The sequence below is a fragment of the Lissotriton vulgaris genome, chromosome 3_1, assembly GCF_964263255.1.
Source record: "Lissotriton vulgaris chromosome 3_1, aLisVul1.2, whole genome shotgun sequence".
NCBI classification, from domain to species: domain Eukaryota; kingdom Metazoa; phylum Chordata; class Amphibia; order Caudata; family Salamandridae; genus Lissotriton; species Lissotriton vulgaris.
In genome coordinates this window covers 945,529,672-945,544,743 of record NC_141689.1, presented here as the reverse complement: position 1 = coordinate 945,544,743, position 15,072 = coordinate 945,529,672, and the positions used below count along the sequence as shown (strand labels likewise).

Below are 15,072 nucleotides of genomic sequence, written 5' to 3'. Positions count from 1 at the left end.
GGGGATTGTACCTTTGATAGAAGTGCCATCAGCCAAAATGAGATCTGCACTAGCTTGTTCTACCAATGCACCGGGTACCAGTGTGGACAGAGGACATTGGCGATATGGATGTACGAGTTACTTACCTTCGGTAACGATGTATCTGGTAGAGACGATTCTAGCCGCAGATTCCTTAATGTAGAATTATCCCCAGGCTTGAGACTAGATCGGAAAACTTTTTGCCACAGCATCCCTGGGCGCCGGGGGACGGCACCACGTGACTCCGCTCTGACGTCATCCGCGTATGTGACGTCAGCGAGGATACATAAGTCCCACCCCGGCGTGCCTACGTCAGTTTTCTTTGGATAACTTTTTCTGCACCACAACGCGGAGCCATCACAAACAAAAACTGTGAGAATACTGGAACAGTGTGTGAAAAAAACAGCCAACAGAAAGGGAAGAAACGAATGGCGAGGAACATCACCATCCAGAACAGTGCCAGGCACTATGGTACCAAAAGACATGGAATGAAAAAAGAACAGAGTACAGCTCCTGCACAGCAAGCCTGCAAATAAATACAACAACCTCCCCAGTACAGAACACATGTGAAAAGTTACACAGTAGACAAAGAAGTCTGCAACCACCGCCCAGATCCGAGAAGGGTACCAGGGCCAGAAAGGAAAAGTAACAACCATTCATCCCCAGCCAAAACCAGTAGGTAGAAACATCTCCTGAAAAAGGGTTAAGGGCCGAGACCCAGCCAAGGAACCTCGACCCCAAGGACTGCAAAGGAGTCCGAAGTGTAAGCAATTAAAGGAATAAGAACACAAGCAACCCCACACTGAAGACCAGGGTGCAGGGGTGCCAAAGAACCATGAAACCACCAACCATTCAACAGAAAGGAAGTAACAGAGCAAACAACAAGACGAGCATCCCCCTTGAGAGGAAGAAAGAAAAGGCACTCGCAGAGGAAAACCACCCAGAGGTAGGTTAGTGCCGAAGACCAAGAAAGGTCCTCGCAGGAAGGGCTGGTCGTGAAGGTATCTGCGGCTAGAATAGTCTCTACCAGACACATCGTTACCGAAGGTAAGTAACTCGTACATCTGATAAAGACTACTAGCCGCAGATTAATTAACGTAGAATAGATAATCTAGCCATACCCAAGGGGAAGGAAGGTCTGCGAGAGGACCTCTCCAGCTCGGATGAACACATGACCCTAACAGGGGACAAGTCACAGAGACAGGGAAAATAGCCCAGTCCTCCCTAAAGGGGATGAGTCACAGGGACAGGGGAAATAGCCCAGTCCCTCCCCCCAAGCAGAAGAGAACCTCAGCATCGCGGAAGAACACCGGCCCCAAAGGGGATGTGTTATAACGACAAAAGAGGCAGCCCAGCCCCCACTAAGCAGGAGAAAGCAAGGGCAATACGCAAGGAGGCCAGTACAGCCCAAGCCCAGTCAATGTACAGGCAACGCAGAGGAAGAAGAGTAACCCAGAGACTCCAAGGATAAGGGGTAGAAACAATGACAAAAGCCCTCTCCTGGAAAAACACCCAGTGAAGAGGGCAGCCGAAACCATCACAGCTGGAAGTCAACAGGCCAGACAGAACAGCGCCTCAGCAATAAGACAGGCGGGAGAAGAAAAAAAACATAGTCTCACAAGGCTCCCGCAAAACAAGAAGCAGGGGCGCCAGGCCCCACGCCAAGGCCCCTGGCCGTAGACCAGAAGAGCAGGCGGACGCAGCTGGACGCTGACAAGCATCCACAAAACTAAACATCCAGACCAAATTGGCCAGGCGGGCGCAGCTGGACGCTGACAAGCGCCACGAAACTGAACGCCCAGACCACATCGGTCCTCAACAAGGGCGAGGCCAGAAAAAATCCCGAACGACCAGCCGGAAGATAAGAGGAGAAACAAGTAGGATGAACCAAGTCATCAACAAAGGAAATTAACCCCTTTGGAACACCAGACAGAAGACCAGGCCGAACGGCAGACAAAGGGTAAAAAACGCCGCAGCACAACGCCATAGATGGTCAAGAAACCGCACCAGCGGCATACAGCAACACAAGTAAGGGCGACGGACCCACAGGGAGGAGTCCACACCTTCCCAGCGTAAGATAGGGCTATACAATAGCTACAAGTACCCCACATAGGGTCGGACACGTCCCAAGAAAGTATGGAATCCACTCTTAGGGAGAAAATCCTGCATCAGAGAACAAAACTATAAACCTGCGGCAGAAACCACAGAAGGCTTAGAAATCAGCCAAAAAGTACATCCTTGCCAAAAAAGGGGCTGAAAGAGAAGCTAACTGAAGAGAGAGGCCAACCAAAGGACCCCGAGGGCACAGCAAACCACACAGAAAGTGTAACAACCACTCCAAACAGCAAATACCAGGAGCAGGTGGGATAACACCTCCCACCAAGCCCCGGAGGATCAACAAACCCGCCTACTGAGGAGGAGGAGGAGGACGGAGCCCCGCAAGAAGGCGCTGAATGGCAGAGTCTGCATGAGTGTTAAACAGGAGGACCCCGTCAAAGGGTGGTCAACCAGACGCTCCCTAATATTTTCAGGAAAAACAGCATCACGTAGCCAAGCATGGCTACAGAGAGCCAGAGAAGTGGCCATAGAACGGCTGAGAGCATCGGCAACATCCAAAGCCGCACAAAGAATAAACACGGCCAACTCCCTACCATCCAATACATGGTCCTGCAGATCAGCAGCGGCACCATCATGAGAGACATGAGAAAGAAGGGACTCCACTGAGTCCCACAGGCTGGCAGTAGCCCTCGTCAACACACACAAAGTGTAAGGCGCCCGTAAGACAGCACTGGAAGAAGTGAAGACATTACACCCCCATGAATCTAACCACCGGGCGTCCAGAGACGGAGGAAACAGCACCACAGGAAAGCACGGAAAGGCATTCCGCAGAAGAGCGCCTTGAGTAGAAGGGTGGAAGGAAAGACAGACCGGGTCGTGCAGAGCAGGACGATGGCGATGCAGGAGCGCCTGAGGCACCGGATCGCCTGTGGCAGGACGTCCCCAAGTCCCCATAAGAGACTTATGGAGTGACGCTTCAAAAGGAAGGAACAACTTCCGTCCACCAGAGCCCTGGTGGAGAACTTCCAAGAGGTTGTCTGTAGGAAATGGAGTGACAGGTTCACCCATCCTCAGAATACCAGCAGCTGTGGAAATAGCCCGAACAAAGGTAACACTGGCCTCAGTAGGGCGCCGCGGGGGAGAAAGTAATTCTTCCGTGGGCGACGGCTGCAGACTGAGCCGTCCGTCCCCAAGTCCAGCTGCAGAAGAAAGCGGCCAGCCCAGGAATAGTGGGGGATCCACAGATGCGTGGGGAACCGGAGGGGCTCCAGGGGAAGAAGGAGAGGCCGGTGGAAAAGCCAGCAGCGAGCCACGGAAAGAAGGGTTTGAGGATTTAGGCCGTGGGGATGGCGAAGAGCCCTCCCTGGAAGATGCTGGTGAAAAAGTAACAATATGGCGCCCCGTCTCCGGGGAGGAAGACACCAAAAGATGACATACCTCCAGAGAGGAAGGAACCTCGGGAGACTAATCAAGAACCCGACGGCGGTGCGGCTCCCTGAAGTCCGTCACCGGCACCTGACCGACGTCGGTCAGCACCGGAGTGGGCACTTGCGGTGTCCCATCGACCTCTGCCACCACGTGCTCCCCAGGAGACGGGGCGGGTCGATGCTGGTAAGGTGAAGGAGCGGCGTCAAAAAGGCGCAGGCATGTCCTCGGACGGGGCAGTCGCCCGCGTCGAAGACCGAGAGGGACTTGGAAAAGCACCCCAGGTCCCAACCTCCACCCGAGACTCCACCAGAGCCGGGGATGAAGGCTCCCGGCGCCGAGACGGCACCGGCTCTGTCTCTGGCGAGGCAGGCGCCTGCGTAGAGGACCGAGGGGAACTTGGGGGCAAGCCCAGAGTCCCGGCGATCTCCTGCGACAGCGAGCTCCGTAGGGATTTGCGGCGAAGCAGGGACGCCAGGTGCCGAAGAGGGGAGCCCTGAAGGACCACACCTCGACGACACCACCCTCCTACAACCTGAAGCCGAAACCTTTGGCGCCGGAGCCGCCAGTGACTCAGCTGAAGTCCCCACGCGAGGCAAGGAATCCGCGGACGTTTCAGGAGGTGGAGGAGGGGCCAAAGAGCCTGCAGAGCCGCAGCGTAGGCTGTCATTTGGGCCCTAGTCGCCCGACATGGGAAACGGCGGGTAGTAAGGCATCAGGCAGGGGCGCATGTCCTGAGGGGAGCTGGCACCCACCGATGAAGTAGGACAAGGCCTAGGAGACAAGCTGAAGGACCTACCAGCCGGCGAACCATGCCCCTGGGGCTGTGGCGATGGACTATGTTGCAGACTAAACTGTCGGCTCCTTGCTTCCGAGGTAGGAGACGGATGCTGGGATGACACCTACCTGGACAAGCGCGCCAACAGCAACTTCATTCGGCGCTCCTGACGTGATTTAGGCTGAAGGCGCTGACATGCGTCGTAATCCGTCGACTCGTGGTGCTCACCCAGGCACCACATGCAGATCGGGTGAGGGTCCGTCGCGGACATGGGACCTGCACAAGAGGTACACGTCTTAAAGCCCGAAGGCATTCGCACACTGTTCCACTACGCCGAAGCGTGAAAAGGAATGGAAGGTCTGAAAATAGGCCAGGACACAATCCGGATCCGTGTTGCACGCGGAAAAGAGAAAAACTGACGTAGGTGCGCCGGGGTGGGACTTATGTATCCTCGCTGACGTCACGTATGCGGATGACGTCAAGGCGGAGTCACGTGGTGCCGTCCCCCCTGGCACGCAGGGATGCTGACAAAAAGTTTTCCGGATCCAATCTCACGCCTGGGGATAATTCTACGTTAAGGAATTTGCTGCTAGTAGTCTCTATCAGATAATAATTGTTATCCAAAAGGCTACTTTTTGTCAGACACTATTCCTTGTGCTTACTCAGAACATGCACAGTTCTGTGAGCACTGACAACCAAGTAACTAGACCATCTCTGTGGGAAAAAGTGAGTGTGACAAAATTCTAGAGACTATACCTGACTAAGGGCCTGATTAAGATCTTGGCGGATGGGATACTCTGTTGCAAATGTGACGTATATCCTGTCTGCCATATTACGAATTCCATAGGATACAATGGAATTGTATCTTGGCAGACGGGATATCCATCACATTTGTGACAAAGGAACTCCATCCGCCAAGGTCGTTTTCAGGACCTAAGATACCCTCATGGAACATCACTTTCCCACTGCCAAGTGCTGCTGCTTACAAGAGGAGTATGCTCATTTCATTTGTGGTAAGTGACTAGATCGGGGTCGGTTACCCAGGGTACGTGGTCCATGTTTTCAGACACAGCCCAAAAACCCCTTTAGAAACTGTGAAGATGCCGTGAAGTTTCTGAGACAAACACATCTTTCTCTGTTTCCTAATAATTGTTTAAGCCAGGCTATCCAATATAATAGAGTAAATTATCAATGCCTCAGTTATCTCTTTAGAGCCTACACCTCATCAGTTAGACACCCAAATGATCATGTCCTGGTATTTGCCCTTATGGTTAAGAGAAGAGTATGACATCTGGATTATTTGGAAAGTAGATAATGAAAGTGTTTGAAATAGTAATAGCAATAATTATTGTTGTGTGAGCCATATATATTTTGATTAACCTAAGCCTATACATCATCCAACATCTATGCTGAAAGAAAGTATTTGCCCATGATTATCTGCTTAACATTGCAGATAATGCTAACAATTAAGTAGAAAAAGAGAAATGTAACAATAGTGAGCTCCACGGTGAAATGATTAGGCTAAATGCTACTAAATTGTTGTAAGTTTTCACCTCACAGTGAAAAAGGAGGCTTTGAGAACACATTTTATATCTGCTTGTAATAACATGTGTGAAATTGTTTTTAGACCCGCTTAAAGTACTACCAAAGCTTTTGAATTATTGCACAGTAACACACATTTTAAACGTACTGCCATTGTTTAATCAAGTATTGTGCATTGCACATTTAGCCTATCTGTTCAAGTAAGTATAGCCTCGGTCTGAAGTCGGTATGACGAGGGAACTGCAGATTTAGAAATGTCAGCTTTCTACCTCATCCTACTGTATCTTCTTCCAAACGTCTTCTAGAATTCTTCCCCCACGAGAAGAGCAAAGCACCGGCTTGTTGGTGTCTATCTTCAGTTTCAGTATAACCACATGTTCTTTCTACAATTGCTACTGAAGAAAGTGTATAAGAGTACAAATATACTGAATTTACCATTATGTGGTCTAACAATTCATTTGGTAAAGTGCTGGTCCGCTGCCAATGAGAATTGCACTTTTTTTGCTGCTAGTTACATTTTTGCTTTAAAAATGTATTAATCGACTTCCATGAGCTTTGTTAAGTGTTCATTTCTTTCACAAATGTTTACGTAATAGAAACTCTGCTGGTCAGTAAACTGACTCTGTGTTCTTCCACACTTGTGTACCATGGATCAATAAACTCAGTTTCACAAGGTTTAGTGAAAACACATCAACTCCTTGGAGTCTTAGGGGGAACTGAGGTGCAGGCCGCCCCCCACTCAAATTGTATCAAAACAGAAAAGGCCTGTCCCTCAAGACACTTCTATTTTTCAGCTCGGCTGCAGGATCTATATGGGTGTGTGCATAACCTTGTCACTACCCCTATCCTTGTTGTATCAAGGCTCTTTAGTTCCTGCGCAAGTGTCACTATTTGTCACAGTACAGCCAAGGTAAAGTAAAAACTGCCAAGATACCATCACCCATCCCACAAAAATTGTGGAGAAAGAGAGTGAGCACCTCACGGTAGAACCACCAATGGGGTTATCTGGCTAGCAAATGCCAGTGTACCCACTTCTCATCATCGGTTGCTCACTCTCGTGAAAAGTGGAAAGAAAAAGACAGACACATGGAAGGAAAGGACAAACAACATGTAATGATCCTTTTCCTCCTCAACAGACAGACAGTACTCCGTTCCGTGCCCCAGCGAATAGAAAATACCACTCGCTGTTTAAGTGTACATATTCACCATGCACCTCTGTGAGAAAAAGAAAAAGTGAATCTCAAGCATTAAAATTGCAGAACTCACTGGCCACTCCTGCTTTTATTCTGGGCTGTGAATACTCCAAATTAAAACAGCTCACACTGAACCAAGTTTCATGTGAGTCTAAATCGCCAACATGTTTCGTTGCTGTGCTTTGAGCAACTTCGTCAGGGCAAAAAGGGGTTCGCCGCTTCTAAATTCCACTCATATCTTGTTTAAACCTGAGGGTTGCATATCTACTGCATACCTGCTACCTTTCTCAGGTGGATATCCGTGTCGTCAAGATCACGTATCCTTCATTGAAACCCGCCTCAGGTCCAGGTTTCCCAGCCGGTCACAACACGCTCCGTAACTCAGCCACAGATTAGATCCTGTACAGAGAATCCTGAGAGAAATGACCAGAGGAACTTTCAAGAAAAGTAACATCTTGATTCTCATAGGAAGGAGAGACAGGAGAGACAACATAGGCCCTGAAAGCCTTCATACCTGATACTATTATCCTGAATTTTAGAAGTACACCAGACGGTATCTCACGTTTTTTGGGGCAGTCCAGTTTATAACTGAGATTACACTTCAAGTGGGATCTCCTCAGCCGTGGTTGAAAAAGGACAGTGGAAAACCCTATTCACATTAATCTACAGTCAAGTCTTAGTCAAAGAATACACAGGAAACCAAATGTATATGGTATGGCATAGATTTTGCCCATATAGAAGAGGCTTACATCTATACAGTCCAGAGTGTAAAAGTAGTATCCGTACGCTACCAGTGGCCCCATGAATTCACAACAGGTCTGAGAATTGTTTACCAATGGTAAATCTTAGTAATAAATCAATAGGAAGTGTATTCTCTAACCACTTTATGACTCGAGAACAGACTGAATTGCAGACTAATCTTGCTCTCTATGTAGGATCGGTGGCTCTTACAAACTGGCATTTTACATATTTTCTAGCATAATTTTACAAACCGAATTAGCCATTAACAAAATAGAAATTCTTTACCTCTAGTGAGGAGAGAATAACCTCCATTCCTGTAGAACCCTTCGCTGTCATCTCCTTTCTGGTTTTCTCTGCAGATCAAAAATTGAAACATTTTGTAAATAATTAAACAAAAACTTTAAAAAAAAGATAGTTGGATGCTCAGATTAGATTTTTAAAACATACCAATCCATTTTACAGAATTTGATAATTGAATAACAGTACAGGTCTGGAATATTTATTACATATTTGTGGTACTGCTATAGGGCAGTTGGAGTCCAAAGAGCTCATAAGCAAACTGTAAACATTTAAGAAACATATAGAACATAAGCCCTGTAAATCAGAGGAACAAAATAGGTGTGGCACGGTTACACACAATTTCAGTAGTGAGATTTCATGAGGAAAGTTTTCTGTGGGGACAGGAGTCTTCGAGCAATCTGTTTGCAGGAAAAATGCTACAGGTGCAAGGAACAACAAAGCTAAAGTGTTCATTCAGGGCTTTAAACTTCGATGCCAGCACTGTATAGAGCATAGCTTCTAGTGGTTCGTGACCTTGAAGCTATAATTAGCTTGTCTTTAACAAGACTTCCAGAAGCACGTATGCAGTAAGGATAGGACTATCTGGGGGTACGGCAGGAGGGTTAAACAGCGATGCGGAATTCCTTTCATTTCAAATAAATAAGACCCACCCCCCCCAAGAGAAATCTACAAGACCCTTTCTTAGAAAGCAAGAGAAGAAAAAGAGCCAAGGCATATTCAGAACAGTGGGATATCCATAAGTCTGCTGCAACTAGGTGTCTGGTATAATGGCAGTGCTGGCATATTCAGAGCCTTATAGCGATCACAGCACTGCCATAAATAGAGATCTGACAAAAGGATCTGGTATATATAGATCATTGTGTAATCAGAAACATGGCATAATTGTCACCATGCTACAATCCAAAATCTGGCATCATATGAACTTTGGTACTATGAGAATTCTGTGATAGTGAGGACATTTCTAAAATTGTTACTTGTCTGAATAGCACCTAAGGGGTCAGAATATTTTTTACGGATCCTGCAGATTTCTGCAGCTTCTTGTTTCATGGGTGAGTAGATGGTTTTAAAAAAAATCCATATCAATATAAAAGGGTAGGAATTTGATATAATGAATTTGGCAAAAAGTGTTGTAAAATAGAATGTTTTAGAGCCTACTGTTAAGGGGGCCAGATTTTAAAGCATCTCATAAGTTGAGGTTGAACAGAAAAAAGGTAGGACTGCAAGAACACATGGCATTTAGACTTCTAGTCCTGGCACCTTGTTATACTTCTGTAAAAAAATTGGTGTCCAGAGATTTTCCTTTTTAATAGTGCTTTAGTATTATTAGACTAGTAATTTAGCTTGGGTAGATATTGCCGATCCGGGCAGAATTTTCTGGACAACATTTATAAAAATGGCGGATGTGCTGTAGTGATGATGTAATATTTCAGGAATCATGAGACCTGTATACTTTATTTTGGTGTCAAAACAGAGGTTTTGGGAGTCAAGAAGTCTTACAGAGATAGAAAATAACTCCTCAGAGCAATCCTTCAGCCATTTTCCAAAGTGGCAGCTATGATAGAGGAAGAAGAAATGTATATAGAAATTAAACAAATAATGGTTTTGAATCCTTTTGTGTTTGCACAAAAATAATGTTTATGATCTGAATATGAAAAAAATTATGTTTATTACTCCTGTTTTAGACACATTTTCATAGTTCACTTTATTTATTAGTTTCGGCAATGGCTTGTGGTACGTTTGAAGAATGTTGAACATTTGCAATAATAATACTAAAGTGCTATTATTAGAGGCTTTAGAAATTTCATAGGCTCTAGTACCCAATCGATCTCTTCCCAACCAAATTCACACAATCTTGCTCCACATATGCAGGTTCCAAAATATTTACACATCTTTAGATCAAGTAGATAGCTCTTTTTATTTTGTCCACGCACAGAATATGACTTTGATGAAAAGTCACTTAGCGGGACAGATCTCTTAAACTCACTGGATCGAAGATCGTCAAATGTCAGAACCCATGTTCCACACATGTACAAGGTATTTTTCTACGTCTTTAAAGTCACATTCTTCTTCTGTCTTAGCAAATCATTTTAGACTCTTGACAGGTTCAGCAGTTAAAGCTCCAAGCTTTGTTCCAATTTTACTCATAGTATCATCACCAGTACGAACATGTGCCTTGATAAGAATACTGGGCACTGGGTCAAATTTTTTGTACAAATATAATATGAAGAAGGATTAAGTGTCTTTTCTTGTCTGTTCCATAATGCATCCATAACTCTGACAATCCTTCACTTATGAACATTGCAACAAATCTAAGTAGCACAATAATAACATCTGTGTCATTTGACAGTACGACTCCTCGATGGAAATCATTTCGAACAGCGCACTGAACATGTGACAAAAACGAAGGTCAGCTTCCTCCAATTTGCTGTTAATTTCTTGAACAATATGGCCCGTACATATTGAATATATCTCTGCAGACACTAACTCTTCATTGACAATCATTCCACTTGCAATAATTGGAAATTCAGTGTTCGCTGAAGCATCAGCAATGTTTAGGCGAGTTAACATCTCATTGTTTGAAGCCACTAACTTCAGGTAAAATGATGTTACTAATTTAGAAGAAGCAAGGCAGGAACTTGGTGGTTTTTTTCCATTGCCATATTTCTAATACTACTCATTTAATCCTATATTTGATATCACAGTCACACATGTTTTTTTCAATGTAATGTGTTTGTGACCATAGTGATAAACATAAGATAAAAAAATGACAAATTCCTTTAAATGTTTGCCTTCCTCCAAAATGTGCTGAGACTAGTTCAATTACAAGTAGAGGCTTGTTGGGTTGGTTCACTCCCAGTTGCTTCCATTTTTGTTCCATTCTTCGTCTTGTGCATGTCCATCCCCTGGAGTATAGCTTCATCATGCTCATTTTTAATGGAATCTCACACTGAAGGAGGGGGGCGGAGCCGTGATGGCCACCTGAGTCCGGAGCTCCTCCGTCCCAATATACGATCCTGCATCTATTCTGTGGAGTTGCGCTCCAATTGCCTCGTCCTGCGGAGTCCGGGAGAGTGGTGCTGCTGGGGGCACGATATCTTGCACTTGTCCTTGGTGCGCTGCCCAGTGAACTGAGAGCTGCGAGCCGCGGCCGGAGCGGGGACTAGGCCTCGAGAAGCCGCAACCTCAATTTTGACGTGCCCTACGGCTGGTAACAGGAACCCCGCCGCCGCAGGCCCTGCATACGCTGCTGACGGCGGAGTTCGCTTCGGAGAGGTCGGGGGGTGCGGTGAGCTGCGGCGACTGCTGGGGGGTGCGGAACAGTGTTGGTGGGGGCCCTGACCATCGGGTCTTCCCACCCCTTCCCCCCCCCTGTTAGACTCACCTCGCGGAGCAGTGTGGGGCTGCCGGTGCTTTCCCCCGATGCGCCGACTGGTGCTGCTGTCTCCGTGACTGCTTAAGCAGAGTGGGGCTCTCCACGCTACCCCACACGGATCTCAAGAGGAGCGCTGTCTGTGGGGGCCCCTCTCTGGACTGCGCTGGTTGTCTGGTTGCAATCCTACTCTGGAGTCTAGGAGTGACTGACGGAGCTGCCCATTGAGGTGAGCTACATTGGAGGAGCGCGTTCTGTTGCTGCTTTCTCCCCACTGAGCCTGAGCTGACTATTTGCGCTCCCTGGGGAACCGCGGCCGCCACTTTCCTTCCCTATTGAGGTGGTCTGGAGTACACTCTTGGCCTGCTGGTGATCTGCCCGTGGGAGTTGCTGACGGGGTGTGTAAGAGAACGGGGCCTATCTGTCACTCACAGGGACTCTTTCTTGGCGGAACGGGCAGGAGACATCTATTTTGGCGGTTTCGGCTGTGGTGTTCGGATCAGTGTTTTGGGCGTTTGCTCCTAGAACTTGAGCCCCTATACTCGCGAACTAGAGTTGCGGTTCTCTTCCCCTTCTGCCTCCCTCATTGAGCATTTTCGGCGCAAAGTGTGTTGCTGACGCTGGGGCTTTTGGTCTACACCCGCCCTAGTAGACTGGCCCGCGGCCCCTAGAGTGGACCTACTCCTACTGATCGCCCTTGGGACACTACTCCCGCAGGTGCCCGGTTCTGTATACATTGGCGAAACCTCGCACGGGTGTATTGGATTAGGTAGCCCTGGTGCGGTGGGCTGCTTTACGGTGCTTTGTGCCCGGGGCCTTACCCCTGTGCTGAGGGTGTACACAGGCCGTGAACATGGGGCGCTCGGATAGAACACAGTCCAAGCTCTCGTTTGGCCTTAAAGGGCCCAAGATGATGGAAGACGCTGGGAGCGGTGGTACTGCGCATCGTGACGCAGCGGAGGAGACGCAACAGCAAGACTTGCGTGGGATACACCTTGCCATGGAAAAGAACCTTCAGGGGGGTTGACCACTCTGGGTACTAAAATTGACACACTCACATATCGCATGGACCGCATGGCTGAACGGCTGGACAAACACGCGGAGCGGATAGATATGTCGGAGCGCAGACTCACTGAGGTGGAGGAGGCCCAGATCACGCTGGACTCGGAGCACAAGCAGATTGGCAGAGCCATGCAATCCCTCCTTGACAAAACTGAGGATTTGGAGGCCCGCTCACGTCGGTGCAACCTTCGCATCACAGGCCTTCCGGAGACCATGCAGACTGGCAACATGGAACTATTAGTCGATGGCCTATTGAAGAAACTGCTTGGCGACACAGCTTTTTCGTCCATGTTTGTGGTGGAGAGAGCCCACCGCTCGCTGGGCCCACGACCTAAGCCGGGGGCCCCCCGCCCCATAATTGCCAAACTGCTCAATTATCGTGACCGCGACGTAGCTCTGAGACTAGCCATGGAAAAGTAGCCATTGCAGTACGAGGGCTCTGTGCTGTCCTTGTATCCAGATTTCACGGCACGGGTGCAGGACACCAGGAAGCAGTTAGATCCATGATCTTTACAGACACCAAGGCATTGCAGAAAGCTCTAAAGGACTGGCAGAGGGAGAAACGCTCACAGAGGAAAGATGGCAATGCTGCAGAGGACGGTTCCCTGGAGGAGCAGGACTGAATGGATCACTACAGATAAGCTGCATGGTCCCTGTTACATGTTGTCCGGATGTTTTGGCGGGTGCGAGGGAGATGGGGTGAATGTCAATTATTTTTTGAGACCACCTGATGGGGGAACCTCATTTTTGACTGGCAGCAGTGGCCCATGGCGTAAGCGGTCAGTCTTCCTGAATCCTTATGGTTACAACACCCTGGTTGCCCCCTTTTTTGAAAACTTTTATAGAGCAGTTTTCTGTTCGCCTGCCCCACTGGGTCCGCCTGCCATTCTGGTTGCTGTGAGGGGTACAGACTCGCTCATTGTAGGGGGCACGCTCTTCTATTGTTGGGGAAGCACACTATCCTATTGTTCCTGCAATTTGTGGCAACCAATCCTGATTGCTAAGGTCTTTTGCAACTCTTAAATAGTTTCTTATTATTTTTTGGGACGGGGGTGATGGAGGGTGCTGTTAATTATTTGTTTTTGCTGATTGCGAATTGTAATTGCAGGCTACCTCTGCCCTCGTGTGAAAATCACTGAATCCCTATGTACGTTCAGGGGGGATGGGGGGACGGGTTGTGTTTGAGATATTTGATTTTGAATGTTTGCCTATTGGGGTTGGGAAGGGGAGCTGGGACGGGCCTTGTGCGGCGGAGGGATGTACGCGGCCTAGTTGGGGCTGGGCAGGCGTGGGTGGGGGTTCGGGGAGGGGTTGTTAGTGGACTTTATGTCTTTCAGTGCTTACATGTTCTTCTTTTGGAGCTGACTCCGGGAGGGGGGGGATTGTTTGTTTGTTGTTCATTTCAAGGGTAGTTTTGCTGGCGCGGGCATGACACGGTGGCCACATTGGTCAGTGGCATGGACAGTTACATCTGACTATTTACACTCATAATTTCCCCCGATCTGACACAGCAGACGCATGACAATGACACAATTACATTCCTGACTTGGAATATTTGAGGCCTGAACAACCACAGAAAGGTCAGGCGTGTGCTTTAGTATCTCTCGAGACATGCAATAGATATAGCACTACTTCAGGAGACCCACTTGCGCCCCAACAGTCCGACACTTAACTATAGGGGTTTACATAACAACATACACGCTGCCGGTTTCACCTCTCACGCCAGGGGCGTTTTAACTTGGGTGAACCCTAAGGCCTCACTGACATTGACCCCAGTTGCCACGGACGGGGAGGGACGATATGCCATAACGAAATGTGTTGGAAAGGGAATGACTCTACACATAGTGAACTCTTATGGCCCTAACTTTGACTGCCCTACCTTCTACTTGACGCTGGCCTCTAGGGTGAAGGACCTCTGCGGGGAGCATGTTTTGTGGGGAGGTGATTTTAACATGGTCAGACAGCCTGGGCTTGATAGGTCAGATGGCCCCGACAGACGCCCTTCGGCCTTTGCCAGAGTTCTAGAAGCTGAGAAAACACAACTGGGTCTGCAAGATGGTGGGGGGGGGGGGGTACTAGGCACCCGACGCAGGGGGGGTATACGCATTACTCAGCTCTGCATGATATCCACACTCGCATAGATTATTGGTTGATCACCTCACACCTCCTCTCTATGGTACAGTCGTGTGCTACGCTGCCCCGCACTTATTCTGATCACTCCCCGGTGCTTGTTACTCTTAGAGCCCTATCGAGACGACCCCCTCCTTTTTCCTGGCGTCTCCCTCCTTATTCGCTGTTGGATGACGCCTTTCGGGAAGAATTAGCTACTGCCATTGAGGAATTCTTTGATAAGAGCGTGGGCTCGGTGGACTCCTTTCTGACTGTTTGGGAGGCCTTCAAGGCCTATCTACGTGGAGTTGCTATCTCTAAACACGCGGGTGTCCTCAAGTCGATAAGGGGCCGCCTGTCCTTACTAGAAAACAGACTAAGGGACATCAAGGCGCGACGACTGCATGACTAGTGCAGAGCTGCTCCGAGACTTGGCCCAAACGATTCGTGAATATCACGAGGCGGCGGATGCCGAG

The 15,072-nt window shown here is 48.3% G+C and overlaps 1 protein-coding gene across 2 annotated transcripts in view; it reads right to left on the bottom strand.

Annotated features, from left to right (window-relative positions):
- AGTPBP1 (ATP/GTP binding carboxypeptidase 1) overlaps positions 1-15,072 on the bottom strand; it is a 1,139,154-nt gene that overhangs the window by 848,807 nt on the left and 275,275 nt on the right. For both annotated transcript variants that reach the window (XM_086961295.1, XM_086961296.1), the window contains exon 4: positions 8,041-8,108. In XM_086961295.1, the coding sequence (XP_086817421.1) occupies positions 8,041-8,108 (68 nt within the window). The remainder of the gene's footprint in view (positions 1-8,040; positions 8,109-15,072) is intronic.